Below are 16271 nucleotides of genomic sequence, written 5' to 3' on the forward strand. Positions count from 1 at the left end.
TTCCGTTCTTTTTGGGCACCAAAACCACCGTGAATCCCCACGGTCCTGATGACCGGCGAATGATTCCCGACTTCAGGAGCTCATCGACTGCGGCATCTATCGCTTTTCGCTTCGCCAGGCTCCCAGGACGCGGATTGGACTTCCAAGGGCGTGCATCCCCAGTTTCAATGCGATGTTGCACCTGCTTAGTGCAGCCCGGCTGTTCGGTGAACATTTCGTCAAAGCTGTGGAGCAAAGCCGCCAACCTCTCTCGCTCTGGTCGGGACAGTCCATCGGGATTGGCCAACGGGCGGCCCATTCCGTCGCAGTGCTCGGCGGAGCTCGGAGTTGGGTGACTCATGGGCATGGCGTCGTCGAGGTCGGTTCTTTCCTGTTCTGTCGCTTTTCCCAGCGCTGCCGCCGTGGCCCCCACGGTGCGCTCTCGGAAACTTGAAAGGAGTGTATGTGCCCCTTCTCGGTACCCGCCATTTGCCACGTCAGTGATGATGCCGGTGTGGGCCAGGAAATCCCGTCCCAGAATGATGGGCACTGCCAGCCCGGCCAAATGGACGAACCGCTCTCTTCTCGCGCGTTGATTCCAACGTACCACGAGACGCACTGCTCCCCTCGAAGTCGTCGACCCACAAGCCAACTGGAAAGTGGTCTCCCCATGCCTCACCCGAACGGTCTTCTGTTGGAGATGCCTGAGGAGCTCGTCCCCAATTAGCGACGCACTAGCCCCGCTATCCAGAAGAGCTGCGAACTCCTTTCCCGCCACCGTCAGGGAAATAAATGGGGCCGCGGTGCTTGTCGCTGTTCTGACTCGATACGCCGTCGGCACGCACACGGTCGATGGGGTGTCGGGGACCCGCTCGTTGGTCTGTTTCGCCGCCGATAACTTTATCGGCGGCCTCCTCCGTTTCCCGGAATCTCCCTTGTGCAGTCGCGCCTATAGTGCCCGATTTCATGGCACCGAAAGCAGCGGCCTCGCCAACCTGGGATAGGATTCTCCCCAGTGGGACGTCCGATGCGCTCACCCCTTCGTAGCAGCGGGTCGGCGGCAGCCTGCTCCTGGGCTGCGGCGATCCGTGGTGCACCGGTCGGCCGGAATTCCGTCGCGTGGATGGCCGCGCTCCCTCCTCGGCGCGATCCTGGCTCCAAGGCGTCATCCGTGAGCTCCCAGGGATTCCCGCTCGGCTCTCCGCTGGCCTCCGCCATTGCGGCCTCCCCCCGTTGATACCCACGTGGCACCGGCCGGTGCCACGCGCATCGGGGTTCGAGCGTGTCGATTGGTGCTGGGGAAAGGTGGCACCTGCGCTCCTCCAGTATGTCGGCCTGAACTCTGCGCGCTTCCTGTGCGAGCTCACTCAGACTTCCGAATGGGCGCCCACGCAGATACCGCGAAAAGGTGGGATGCGCCTGCCTCACCCCCGCTCGACCTGCTCCTCGTTTGTAGCATTCGGATCGGCGATCTGCAGGAGTTCCGGCATTGCCCGCAGGTACTGTCCGAAGGGCTCAGCGGGAGCCTGCGTTCTTTCCTCTAGTTCCCGGCGCATTCTTGGCAGGTAGTCTGCCGGCAAGAACTCTTGTCGGAAGAGGGCCGTGAACTCGTCGAGTGTTCCGGCTGACTCGCCCGCAAGGCGATGCCACCTGGCTGCTGGGCCTACAAGAGCCACCGGTAGAATTCTGACTAGCGTCTCCTTCTCGTTCAGGCCGGTATCCTTCCGATATCGCTGGATTTCCAGCAAGAAGTCGGTCGCGTTCAGAACTCGATCGCTGTGTCCGCTGTACTACGGCACCGGAATGCGGATGAGGGTTTTTGGCGGCGGCGTTTCCCCTCTGCATGCTCTGTAAGGCCTGAGCGAACGACGCAACCAACGCCGTGGATTCACGGGACATCTCCGTGCTTTGCGGCATAGACACTACTGGCGATACCGTCGGCGTTTCCGGACTCAGCACTACGCTCATCTCCGCGGCTTTCCCCTCCGACAACCCCGAGAGCCGCCGCTCTTTTTCCGCTTGTGTCGTCGCGACGTCAGCCAAAAGCATTAATTTTTTTAGCGCGAAATTACCTGCGGCCATCCCGAACACTTGTTTGGACGTGCCCTCTCTACCATCAAAGTGCCGCGGTATAGACCCGCCAAGTGACCGCCCCGCGTGAACTTTCACGCAGTGTCGTCGGCGGACGTTGCGACCGTAATTACGGCTCGCCTGCCCCAACGTTGATGAGCCATTTGTAAGAATTCGCGTACCGCCGCCGATTTGCCGTTTCCCACGTGGTCCGTCAACAACCCGAGGCCAGCCTGGTTCCTTCACGGGAGCGGGATTCCGCTCCCAGTTTATTGGTACAATAAAACACAACGCTACAAAACACTCAATCTAAAATACAAATACAAGCGACATTACACAAATATTTACAAACGCACGTTAAGCCAAAAGCTAAACACAGAGGACGCCCCCAGGCCTCGTGTCCCGCGATATCCTAGATCCGGTCGCCACCCACCTGCCTCCGTCTCGGTCTCGTCCGAAGTTCTAAGAGGCCTCTCACCCCCTGCCCCACCGAGTATATATCGATCGATGGGCGAGGAGGTTTCTCCTCGCCTGACACGGGGCACCTGCAGCGCCATCCAGTGGCTAGGAGAGAAAGCGGCACGTCGGGAAGCCGAATTCGAGATCCCGATCGACCCCGCGGCGACACGACCATGTGATCGTGTCTGAGGCGAGGCAGCTACACAGCTGCCTGGCGGTTCCATAGCTGCCTGGCGGCCAAGATTGGCAGAATGGTTTGATGGGCGCCCTCGTGAATGCACGGTGCTTCATACACTACAGCGAACTAACGTCTGGATGCTCATGGCTCTGCTTCGGTTTCTGTCATCAAATTCTTCCTTCACCAGCCATCCATCACATTCGAATGTGCGGATTAGTGCCACTAAATAAGCTACACTTATTAAGCTAATTTAGTGTTTCATCTTAAGCGTAGCTCATTTAGTGGTCCATTTAGCTAATTCAGTTGTTCATTTAGCTAATTTAGTGGTTCATTCAGCTTAAGCGGAACTCAGTTAGTGGCTCTGGCACAGAGGATACACACTTCGGTGATGATAGCTATCGAAGTTGACAGACAAAATTTCGGAAAGGGTCTATTGTTCTGGGAAGCGCTTGCGGAACTTGCGAGCACACGTTTCGTTAAACAGCTTTTCCACGCGCTGTTGTGAAGACATCCGCTGTAGGTCAGTGCCACAGGAAACTATAATAATTTACTGCTATGAGCAATTCCGACATTTTTCATATTTTTTCAAAACTTCTATATTTTACGAAAAAAACGCAACCACGGCTACTTCACATCCTGGAAGTTGGGTGCATTGGTAGGAAATCAGATCCGCTCTGGAGCTATTCAGGTAAGCCTGTTCATGACCGTTTGGTAGAAATACGTAGGATTAGGTGAGAATGTGCGCATAAAATCTAGGTAGTATTTACTGACCATCATCGTTGAATTCGTCGCTCAGCGCATGATCAGAGCAAACTCCTACTTGCAGTCTGCGAATACATTCCGAAGATTTCTGGAAACCCCCTATCACCATGCATCAACATTGAACGTAGCTAGATTAACAGGGACTGCCACACCTACAATGCCTAACCGAATATCTATGAACCACAACCTCATTATCTTGATTAAATTAGTGTTAATCTCGTCTCTCTGAAATATTTCAATTTGCCGACCTAGGTGGCTGATAAACCGTTGAACGTCTGATTTAGGCCTTTACCTTGCGCCTATTCGAAAGTTTAAGTGACAGTTGTAGGGCCATATGAATGTAGCCGTTTCTACTTTATTGGCAATTTACGAATAACTACAAACCTTTGTTTTCTCATTCATTTTTTTTTAAATACAATGATTGGCATTAACGGTATTTGTAGATCAAAGTTGTGCAATCCTGTGTGAATTCCAAATGCAGACACAGCGATACCTTTCACACCTTATCGGACCCTAATGTACTCTTATGTAAAAGCTTGGTCTTCTGGGCAAGTTGGTAATGGACATTCATATTAAAAATAGCGCAAAAAAGACGGGACGAAAAGACGAAGAAGCACACAGGACAAGCGCTAACTGGCAGCTAAAGTTTATTGAATGCTTCCAACTTTGCTATCGACGTGCACGCGCTTAGTCTCGTCTCAACAAAAATACGGCGTACCGCCAAATCAGCAGATACAGCCCGCCCACCGCCTGTTCCAAAAAGTCAGCAAAACAGCTACGTCACCCCGCCGCACAATCCGAACGAGGAAAGGAATACAAAAGAACGCCGCGTTAATATTAACAAGTTAGATAGTGTTAATGAAACTGTACTCTTACGGCTGCATATACACCGATGCGACGCTTATGTAAACGTCTTTGACACAAGCATGTATTTTTGCCGCCTCCAGCAACTCTCGTTTTATCCTTCCTTTGTTGCGTCCCTCCACCTGCGCACCATCCAGCGTGGGGGAACAACCACAAGTTTTACAATGCCCCGGCAAGTGGGAACCGTAATTGTTGCCAAGAGAAGCCGCATGCTCTCGAAGTCTATCATTTAAGCAACGTCCCGTCCGCCCTATGTAAACACGACCGCACGTTAAAGGAATCCTGTAAACCACCCCAGTGGCACAAGGCACGAACTTTGTGACGTGTTTCTTGCTGCAAACAGGTTTCTTCACTTTCGGCCCGCTCACCATAGCGCACAATTTTGACAATCTGCACGGGGCAGTGAAAACAACGTCCACGTCGAACTTAGACGCAATCCTTTTCAGATTGTGCGACACCCTATGAATGTAAGGTAGCACTACAAAATTCTTTGGTTTCCTCTTAGGTACAACGGAAGAGCTTTTCAGCTTTTTTAGAAGGGATTCCGCAACTCCCTGTGTTAAGACCGAGGGAAACCCGGAGTGTTCCAAGCGAAGTGTCTGGAGGTCAAAACTGTCACTAATTACATGCGGACAGGACTTCAACAGTGCCGACCGGAGGCACAGCGAGGCGATGCTTCTCTTTATCAATTTAGAGTCAAAAGCCAAAAGGGCCTTTTTTGTGCGTGGCCTGTACATCTAGCACACATGGTCAAGGGAGTTTAAAGACAACCGGACATCTAAAAACTGAAAATATCCTTCCAACGGAAGTTCGTATGTGAAATGTAAATGCTTAGAAGATCTGCTAAAAACCTCCAGAGTAGTCTCGACTAAAGAGACGAGGCTTTGCTCTGCAGGAACACTAACAAAAATAATAAAATTGTCGACGTACCTACAAACCTTCACAACGGGGATGTCAACCAACTCATGCAAAACCGAGTGGTCAAACTTGGCAGGAAAAATCTCACATAGTACAGGCGCCACTCTAGACCCGATACAAATGACACGCCTCTGCACATACGCCTTGTCCTCAAAGCAAACAAGCGTTAAGTTTATGTAGCAGTCCAACACTTCTAGGAAGGCATCAGCCGTAACCCCACACGCATTTTGAAATGCAAGAACGCCCGATGTCTCAATCAGTTCCCGAACAGCAACTAGAAGTTCGTCGTGTGGAACCGAATAAAACAATCTCAACGTTCAAGGAGAAAGCGTTGTTGACTCCAGATAGGCCCTCCCGTAGTACGTCGATGAGATGGTCCGTAGTGCTCACCTTGTAAGGGTCTTCTGGAAAGACGTTACTCAGGAGCAGCTGCAGAAACCTGCTGACCTGGGCCTGCCAGCTGTCTCTCTCTGTGACGATGGCTCTGAAGGGGCACTCAACTTTGTGCGTCTTCGCCGCAAAGAACATCTTCAGGACATCCAGTTTGCAATTTCTTGCACACTTCGCCAAAGCCTCGTGGTTCAACTCCTCTAGCATCTTAACCGCCCTAGTATTTGCCCTAGCCGGTCGTGTGTCTGCTAGTTTGAAGTTCTCGTTGATGGCCCAGCATACCTTCCTCACCAAATAATTTGCTTCGGAGTACCGTGAAGCTTCCTTCTTTGTCAGCCAGCAGGAGCGAAAGGTCCGAGTCGTGGAAGTGACGGAAAACCCTCCGGAGAACCGACCGATTGTCTTTGCTACCTTCGTAGCTCCTCTGCAACGACTCCACCCCTTCCGAAACCCACCGCTCCTTTTCCTCTGTGGGGAGCCTTGTCTGCAATCCTGTGGACAGCTGCCAAGAGTTCGAGTTTGTCCGCAGACGTTTCAAGACTAAACTTTGGTCCTCTTTCCGGCACTCGCTCCACGGCAGGTGGGACTGAAGCAACACCCAAAAAGACCACCGGAGCTTAAATGATAGACTTCGAGAGCATGCGGCTTCTCTTGGCAACAATTACGGTTCCCACTTGCCGGGGCATTGTAAAACTTGTGGTTGTTCCCCCACGCTGGATGGTGCGCAGGTGGAGGGACTCCGCAACAAAGGAAGGATAGAACGAGAGTTGCTGGAGGCGGCAAAAACACATGCTTGTGACAAAGACGTTTGCATAAGCGTCGCATCGGTGTATATGCAGCCGGAAGAGTAAATTTTTATTAACACTAACTTGTTAATATTAACGCGTCGTTTTTTCTATTCCTTTCCTCGTTCGGATCGTGCGGCGGGGTGACTTAGCTGTTTTGCTGACTTCTTGGAACAGGCGGTGGGCGGGCTGTATCTGCTGATTTGGCGGTACTCCGTGTTTTTGTTGAGACGAGACTAAGCGCGTGCACGGCGATAGCAAAGTTGGAAGCATTCAATAAACTTTAGTTGCCAGTTAGCGCTTGTCCTGTGTGCTTCTTCGTCTTTTTGTCCCGTCTTTTTTGGGCTATTTTTAATATGAATATACTCTTATGTATCTTGCACTTATGCGCCTTGCACTAATGGACGCGGCATGAGACTCGGGCGGCGTGATGCGAAGTTACACTGCGACCATTCTGGCGGTCATTGCGCGATATTCATGCGCATATTTCCTCAACAGATGCGGTTTATTAGGTACGCGTTAAAGCAGTTCGCGTGGCTTTGTGGTAACGCAGTCGCTTCACGAACAGTGGACCAAGGATTGCATCACAAGAAAACCGCATCTTTTTTTTTAATCATTTGTCGATACCGACGACGGGCGCACTAAAACTACAACTGCATCATCAACAGCATTTCGAGTGAGGGAGAATAACCCGTAATAACTATCACGGTAAAATAAGGCGGATTGCATAAGCGCCCAAAAGGGAACCACGGATGCCGGTTGTAAGTTGACCATGCAGATTTTCTGCATTTTGACAAGTGTTATCGTGCACCTGTAAAGCCGGCTAGCATCAAGGAGCATCAGTATTCTGTACTCGCGTTCGTCTTCGCCACCCTTGGTCGATTGTCGCAACCTATACTGATCGGCTTGGCATAATAGTTGATGGCGAGTGTGTGAATGTTTTTATCGGTATTGCTGTCACCATTAAACGTGTAAGAACAACGCTGATACCACCAGCCACTGTCGCCAGGTTTAACCATCGTAGGAATAAAAAACAAACAAAAAACGAACATGGACTTTATTTCAGAAAGTTTTGCTTCCCAGCAGTCGAAGGAAAGATGAAGCCGATGAGGGCGCCGATTAAAGACGGTGTCATTTATTCACCCTACCCGGTGTGCTCTATCCCCTGCTCTTCTATATACACTGCCATTCAGAGATGCATTGAAGCTTCGCCGGATAGAATTGCCATTGTGAGTACTCTTTTTTCGACCTTACCATGAATAATACGATGAACTGAAAACTTTTCACAGTGTTCTGGTATTAGTCAAATAGTACTGGGTAGAATAAAGTGAATGCAAGGGTGCAGGCCAGCTGGTTAAGGACTCACATCTTTCACCCTGGAGAATGGGGAAAAGGAGGAAAATGCAACATGAATCTCTAAAACACAGCTGGTGTTAGTTTCATGAAACACAACCTTAAATAGACGAAAAACACAAAAAAAGAAAAAAAACCGAACACTCCAAAAGAAGACATGGAAGACAACGATAACGTCACACGTACCCAACCAAGATTGACGTATTAAAAAAATGGACGCATCTCAACGTGGTGAATGATGTTGATTGGGGCGAAGCTCTGGTGGTGCTGATGATACTGATTTTATTGTTCATAGGTAGAGCTGATGGTGCTGATTTTTTTATTGCTCATAGGTAATGCTGATTTCCGGGTTGCGTCTCGACTTCATTGTTACTGCTTTATGGTCCGTGAAATGCAGAGCCAGTGGTTCTTCTAGCGCATCAGCTTGGTTCCGCTAGGAGCCGTGGGAACGCATCTCCACCGCTTAAGTCAACGGACCATGTCAGAAAGAGAATGTGTGGTATGGATCGTGAGCATTTGACCGCAGCGCCCTCTCGTCTATGAACATTAAGCCAATGCATGCAAAGTTTAGCGCGATGATATACGCATTTGGCCGCAGCGCCCTCTCCTGTATAGACGTTGAGCGGCTACATGCAACGTTGGAGTTTAGCGTAGAGGTTAAGACGGCTGCCTCGAAAGCAAGCGGTCCTGAGTTGGAACGTACGCCCGTATAAGCGTACCTTTTTTTTTTTTTTTTTTTAATAAGTGGGCCGATTCCGGAGGCAGTGCAATCGATGTGAGCACGGACGCCGGACAAGGCTAGACCCTAAGGAGCTCCGCCCCTAAAAGAGTAACGCTTCAACTCCCACATTAGACTCCGCTACGAATATATGGTAGACTGAACCCTGTTGTTCTTGTTCGTATCGGGGTGCAATCTACACCTCTTTGTTGCCGAGTTTGGTGTGGGGATTGGTGTGTGCTCATGGACACGTGTATCCTGGTTGTGTAGGTGTGACGTCATCATTGCCTCCCGTGACTTCTTTTATGTCTCTTCAGGGTTCTTTTTTCTTGATTGCCTGTTTAAAGTTGTGTTTCCTGAAATTAAAGTCCCGTGTTAAAATGCACAGATGGGGTATCTTACAAGTAATGACGACCGCTGTGCGAACGCGCGAGACACGTGTCACGAACGAGCGCAGCGCCGTCATTTGTTTCCAAGGCCCCTGACAAGGCACGAGCATCGTGCACTGGTGCATTTCACGCTACCTGCAAGACGAACATGTCAGGAGACTTTTGGTAGAATGAGTGACGTGACGGCAGAAAATATTGCTTTTTATTTATCTTTTTATGATGAAAAAAGTAAGCGCCAACGCATCTTTTGGCTTATTAAAAATTGTCGCATTATTGGGCCTCAACTGTGCATTTATTTGTTATTATTTTAATATATCTATAAATTCGTTATGATCAGGGATTATCTCATTTTCCTCTTTTTTTTTTTTTTGCAACCGGTGAGTGTGAAGACCCAGCAAGGGTAAGAAACAGATATTTTGCAATTGTTTCTGGTTTCTATATACGTTCGGAATATATTTAATTAGCACTTGACGTAAATATATATGGTTCAAGTACGAAAGTCGTTTTGTTTTTTCTGACTCCGGAAAACTGTGTGTAAAAAGAGCGTGATGAAAAATGTTTTTGTATGCACAAAACTTAATACGTACTGTACATACTTCTCCACTTGATCACCGCAAAGATTTGGACACTTACCGTCACGTGGCACGAGCTTTTTGTTCCCTTCTCATAAGTTACCACCTGTGTTCTCAGCAGGACTGGGCAGTATCGCGGTAGTACCTTCGAGCTACTTTTGAGTATCTTTAAGATACGTCACTTGTGTCGAGATACTCTGTCAGACTTAGGTATACTCGTTACAATTGATGTCGAATATTAACTGCCGCCTTTTTACGATAAACTGACAACCACCTATTTGGTGCAACGGATCCTAGAATTCCTATTATGAACCTGCCGCATAAACCCTTGTAGAAAGGGGGGGGGGGGGGAGGGGGGGGGGAGGGAGGGGGCTGGCCTGGGTGCCTGGTAGATCGCAGTCAACAAAATGAAACCATAAAGAGAACAAATGCTGTTTAAACAATAGTCACTTGCAAAAAGTGCAGGATGAGCTCCACCCAGACAACCCGCTACCCTTTCTGCTTTAGCAGAGCAAACTTTATAAAGTAGGGGAGTGGAGGGGAATATATGATCAGTCTGAAGAGTAAAAAAAACTTTAGGAGCTAAATAGCGGGCATATCGAACGTTCAGGTTGTAACGCGTTGACGCCACCAATTGGAGAAGCTCGCAACTACGACAGCCTCCCTGTAGCCTTGCCGGTGAGCGAAAACATGACGCCACCAACGGGCTGGAGGCTCCGGATCTTTTGAGATAATAATAATAATAATAATAATAATAATAATAATAATAATAATAATAATAATAATAATAATAATAATAATAATAATATCTTTATTATCTTTGAAAAAATGCCGGTGTAAGCGTGCTGGCGCTTTCCGATGGCTGGAATTAGCCATTTGGAGCGATAAATATAGTCATCCGTTCGATATAGAATCGTGCGATTGACATTAGCAAACTTTGTTGATGATGCTAAATCTCATTGCTGAACGTGATGAGTATGTTTTAATTTGAATTTCAGGATTCATTTAAAGTACTGAATTTCTTAACGCCTTTTTTAACGGACCCGTCTGACAGAGGTATAAGTGTTGCAGTGCATTGTCGTTCCATCTACCTGCTCTGGGTGACTCAGAAGCACTGGCATGGCAGTGTGAGACGCACCGTCACGGAAAACAAGGTTAATTTTAGGCATACATCTTTGGTGATAAATGGCAAGCAGTTGTTTGTCTTCAGTACCTACACGGTTCACTGGAGGCGACAATGTTTTCTTCTTTTGTTTGTATAATTCGGGATGGCAGCTAGAAATATATAAATAATTTGGAGTAACGAGTTGTGCATGAAGTTACGTTGTTAGAAGTAAGTTAGAAGCGGAACGGCTAGTCGACAAATCATAATGATATTATTATATCTATAATGGGCTTGCCTTGGGCTTTCTGTAGAGCCAAAGAAAGAAAATTTACCTTAAGTACAGACAAAGTAATGACCTGCCAAATTTGACCTAAAAGCGACCGGAGTGACGAGTTTGACATGTGTTTTAGAAAACAATAAAATTCCTAAAAATATTTGAATACATCAAGGTATCTTTATAATACCTATTAAATGAGGGGGAAAAGTTAAAAGGGCGTAGAGAAAACAATAGCGTCAGCAGAGGGTGTCAAACACGCGACCTGCGACGGCAGGCAAAAACACTAGTTTCTGCCACTGCGGCTTCTACGGCTCGTAACTCGAGAACGAAAAATCGGGAGAACATGCGGCTTGCGCCCTCCTTCATTTGAGAAATACCCCCAAGACATATATTTTTTTCCTGAAAATTAAAAATAAGACCATTTTAGCCTGCCCGATTTGAGATGAAAACACCCATATATATGTAGGCAAAAGTGACGTGCGCCCACACAGGAGCCGTAGGATGTTAAAAATAAAATTCTAATGGTGAAAAAAGTCACGCCATTAAATTAGAATTTTATTTTTATCATTCTACGGCTGCTGTGTTTGCGCACCTTGTTTTTGCCTATATATCAACGGAAGCATTTGTAAACATTCGCCAATATATATATATATATATATATATATATATATATATATATATATATATACATATATATATATATATATATATATATATATATATATATATATATATATATATTTATTTATTAGTTCAACTGAGGGAATAATCTTGTCAACCTACCAGCTTGTCTGTTTAGCGCAGTCTTCGGCGCGCCGTGGCATTGCTACACTTTATCAGCCTTGCTTTAAAGGGATACTTCAGCGAAATTTGAAATATACCCGTCGTGTTTAGATATAGGCTGAATACGATTCATAATATTTGTAAATGACAACGACACATTACTGTTTTGAGCCTGATGGCTGTATTTTTCGTTATAAACGGCCCACTCTGGCAAGCGCTCGGAGAGAAGCCAGCGGAGAGCACGTGACATCCGCCGCAATCGTGACGTACATTGTCTCCGGACGAGCAAAGCTGCAGCGGGGTTGACGTCGAGAGCATGTCCTAGCCATTCCAGCCACCGAAGCGGTCGAAGCACGCCAGCGATTGGGCTGCCGCAACTAACCCTAAAGCTGCTTTTGTACAAATTTTGAGAGACGGGTAAATGTACTATAATCTTGTAGAGGGACAATAGGGGCGTCTTTGACACACAGAAAAGAGTCTTGAGAAGGGGGAGTTCTTCCTTCGCCTCGTCTTTCGTGGTGGCCGGAGGCGAGATAGTTAACGTCACTTCCTGTCAAGGCTCCTAGACGGGCATTAAAAACGAGGCGTTAGTGATATTCACCAAATGTTCTTTGCTAATCGCCTAATTCGTTTGAAATTTTCTTTTCGTATCTTTTTCAACAAGATATTGGTGTGTCTGACGTGCTACTGCTCCATTGAACACGAGCAGACCAAGAAATAAACGCCGAAGTTTCGTTGTAGTGTCCCTTTAAAGCAGAATGTGTTTTATCAGCCGAATTTCACGAGAAAACTGCTATGAAGAACCGTTATGTCAAGTTTTCCCGCAAAATGTATCGCCGGGAAATCGCTTCCTCGTGTTTCCCCTCGTTAAATATGAACACACAATGGCGTCACCAAGGCCTATATGAGAACACGTGTCGATACAACGAAGGAAACATAACCCAAGCCGGATGCTGACGGCGTACTGTAATGTTCAATCCGTGAGCGTTTTCCGTTGTAGTGTGTTGAACTGAAAAGCCGAGTGCATCGGCTTTGGTCGCGCACATGTTTCGGTTACTCATGGCTGCTGACGGTCGCTTAGGTAGCAGTGAAGCGCAGCCAACGCACGTGTTTTAACTCGGATCAGGTGGTTGCATTAACGAATTGCGGAAATCAAACCTTTTATGTGAATTTCTGCGAAACGATAACAACTTCCTTCAATATTTCAATGACGAACGCCGATACAGACAACTGAGTCACCGATTGTTTTATTTTTCTACGGGGGTTCATTACATTCATTCGACCTGTGAATATACAGCACAGTTTCTAACGAGTATCTGAAACTGGGAGTTGTTTCATTCCCAGTGTCAGATACTCTGCTCTGTGGTGTTACTTATCTACTGATGTTTCAAACATTGTGCACCTAGTGCGGCCGTAGGGACCAGAACATTTGGCACGCCTTACCAGATTCGAATTCTAAACCTCAAACTGGGCACGTAAACGTCGTTTCGCAAAACGTTTCATGTCATTTTTAGAGCTCAACTCACAACTTGTGAAATTAAAAGATAGAAAAAATATAGCAAACACGGCGGCCGTGAATTTCCTGCAACGGCCTGCTCTTCGGCTGCATGGTAGTTTGTAAGTTCACTCCCATTTACCGTGGTGAACGCACGATAAATAATAATTTTAACGAAATATATGATAGGTGCTGCCGCTCCAGTTCTAATTTAAAAAAGAAGCGAAGTTTTTTGGTCAGTATATTTTTTTAATGTAGGCTAATATTTTTTTTCTTATTTTTTACTATCCACTTGCGCCTTCCTGCTGGTCGCGGAAAACGCGTGTAGCGAAGAGCGAACGAAGAACGCACGGAAAAATGAAGCAAGGAATCGTATGCTTTACAATTACATTTTTATGAAACAACCGTTTCAATCATTACACATACAAATATGTCGAACAAAAGACTGACAGCACAGAGCAAGTTTTACAACCAACATTTTACAGGTTAGTCAGCTCTCGAGTTAATGAGAGTTGGGAAGCGGTGCTTACAAAAGTAAGGACCTTTTACTAAAGGGCGGAACCTAGTGCTGACCTAAACTGGCATCTCAGAAAAATCCCACAAGGTCTCTCGCCGGCCCCATATTGCACCACCGCGCTTTCGCGGCAAATTGGTCCGTTCATGCGAGTTCAGAGGACAAGAAAAAACAGAACGGACACAAAGTTGGCCTTGTTTTCTTATCGTCCGGCTTTCTTTTGCGTTCTGAAATTGCGAAATTCTAAACAAACATGAATCGCTTTATTTATTCATGGGCACTCCTTTACGCTCAACACATCGGATTGCCGCAGAGCGCCGAAAAGGTGACGGCAGGCGCTGCGTATTTGTTGAATTGTCTAATCCGTCTCCCGGCGTACAAATTCCGTTATTTGTTCTTGTTGTTGTTCTAGCTTTTTCGTCTCTTGTTTTTTTAGGGAGCTTATTTTTTCTCATACGTGTGCCACCTAAGGCACTTTAAAAATGTATTTTCGTTCAGTGTTTATTTATTTATTTATTTATTTGCAGAAAAAAAGTGTAGCGCCGACGCATTATCGCAGGTAGAGCCTAGTATAACTCGTTTGTGGAACGGTAACATATGTAACAAATCAGTAAAGACTTTTAATTAGACTCTAAATCAAGTTCAAAACAGGCAACCTAGAAATCCGAATCACTTCCTGAAAGAAGCTATCTCATGTTTTGCACATGTAACGGCAGACTAGTACACTGCTTTCCATGATTTTAAGGTTGTTCTGACTATGCTTTGTGTTTAAATAATTATTGATTTGTAGCTTACTGCCTTCTTTTATGCTTTTATCATTATATTATTTGAACTGAGTGCATCAATGACTGCATGAATTAATGACTGAATGAATGGATGAATGAATAAAGTTAATCCAAGTATAACACTTCACTTAGCGTAGCAGAGTTTAACTCTTTGTTGATAATAGTTATAAAGCTCTCCGCACTCTACCGACCCATGGATCATCGTTTTTAATCTTTTGACGCATGCCTTTCATTCTGGCTAGGTCGACGACTCGGTGCAGTTAACGCGAGCTCAGTTCTTCGCGAGAATAAAGCGCTGCGCGGCAGGTTTGCAAGCTCACGGCATCAAGCCGGGAGACCATGTCTGCGTCCATCTTGACACCAGCGTTGAAAACCTGATTGCAATGTTCGGATTCGTGTTTGCTGGGGCAACACTCATCCTATCCTACATCGGACTCAATGAAGGTACGCCCTTCTAAATTTCCACCTAAAGATACTCGAAAATTGCATGCGAATAACTATTCAGCTAATTTTTTTTCTATTCACACCCTTTAATTAGCTTTACATGTGGTCCCGTGATTTTTGTTTATTTTCTTCAAAAACATATTTAACCTTTTTAAGGACTGTTACCGAAGTATGTTAACAACATTAACAATTTCTAAACGCTTGTAATCAAAAGAGAAAATCTAAATGTGCCTCGACCCGACGCACGTATATACCTAACATAGCTGCCATGATCACGCATATATTCTACTTAAATTTGATATCTCCGTGCTTTTTATTCTTGAACTTTTTGTACCAAACTTTATGGGCAAAAAAAAAAAAAGAAACATGAATGAGATTGAAGGTTTGTTCTGGAGTGTGGAAGAATATTGAGATAGCGACTAAATGGAGCTTTCATCTTGATTATTGACGAAGAGATGTTTTTGTGGCTCGCTCTTGTGGTTCCTCTTTGTGATGCCACGACTGCTTGCGACAATTTCGGTGGTGTGCGTAAAAGTCACAGAGAAAACTTAAAATATACGCGCCCTTAAAAATCAAGCATTTTTTAATGATCTTAAAATTGTGTTAACCCATTAAAAAAAAGCATGCAAGATTTACGGCGTTTGACTTAATTTAAGGATCCTTTGGCCCAGCGCAGAACGAAAGGTGCTTAGCTAGCTAAGCATTGTTTGTCGGCATTCATTGGTCGGAGATGTGACTGACGTGTGAAATGTTCTCTGCAGAATTACTTCTCCGTCCCGTAATGGTACTTATATCAACAATTTTTTTTTTTAATGTTTGAGAAACAAATAATCTAGTTGGAGTCATTGTTGTTTTCAAAAATTTCTCGAGATTGCTCTTACCGTTTCGGTTTCAAATGATAGCAAGCGACCATCGCTGACGGCGTTTGCGGCGTGCACGCAGTAGCTCGTTGAGCTTGTTTATTTTTATGAGTTGAAGTCCTTCTTCATTCACCGTGATGTTAGAGGAAGATATGAACAGCCCTAGATTGCAGCAAACAATTGTAACCTTCGGAAGCGCTGTGCTGGTGATTGTCTAAGCCTAGCGTCCCACGTCAACTATTTTGCTTGATCTGACTTGATGTGTTCGTTTGCGCGTGTTGATGCTGAATAAAGATGTTGGTTCCCGGAAGCGCGTCCCCGCTGCTTGGTGAATGGCGCAACCGTCGTCATTGTAACCATGGTTTCAAAACCCAGATGATACCTACACAGGTAAGAATTAGCGAGCCATTTTGGTAGAGGCAATCGGGCGTTCGGCTCGCATCAAGTTTGTTCAGGTATGTTTCCGTCATCTTGATTCGAAAGGCAAGAAGCTCTCAAATTTTGCAGTACACCTGGCCTGCCAAAGCTAATATTTCTAGGTCGCGTTTTATATGTGGGTTTTGACGATCAC

The 16271-nt window shown here is 46.1% G+C and overlaps 1 protein-coding gene across 1 annotated transcript in view; it reads left to right on the forward strand.

Moving 5' to 3' along the window:
• Window positions 1-7502: 7502 nt before the first annotated feature.
• LOC8053993 (4-coumarate--CoA ligase 1-like) overlaps window positions 7503-16271 on the forward strand; it is a 50665-nt gene continuing 41896 nt past the window's right edge. The window contains exons 1-2 of the mRNA XM_029987895.3: window positions 7503-7634; window positions 14639-14840. Coding sequence (XP_029843755.3) covers window positions 7503-7634; window positions 14639-14840 — 334 coding nt within the window. The remainder of the gene's footprint in view (window positions 7635-14638; window positions 14841-16271) is intronic.

This window comes from Ixodes scapularis, unplaced genomic scaffold (assembly GCF_016920785.2).
Source record: "Ixodes scapularis isolate PalLabHiFi unplaced genomic scaffold, ASM1692078v2 PGA_scaffold2__306_contigs__length_199485367, whole genome shotgun sequence".
Classification (NCBI taxonomy): domain Eukaryota; kingdom Metazoa; phylum Arthropoda; class Arachnida; order Ixodida; family Ixodidae; genus Ixodes; species Ixodes scapularis.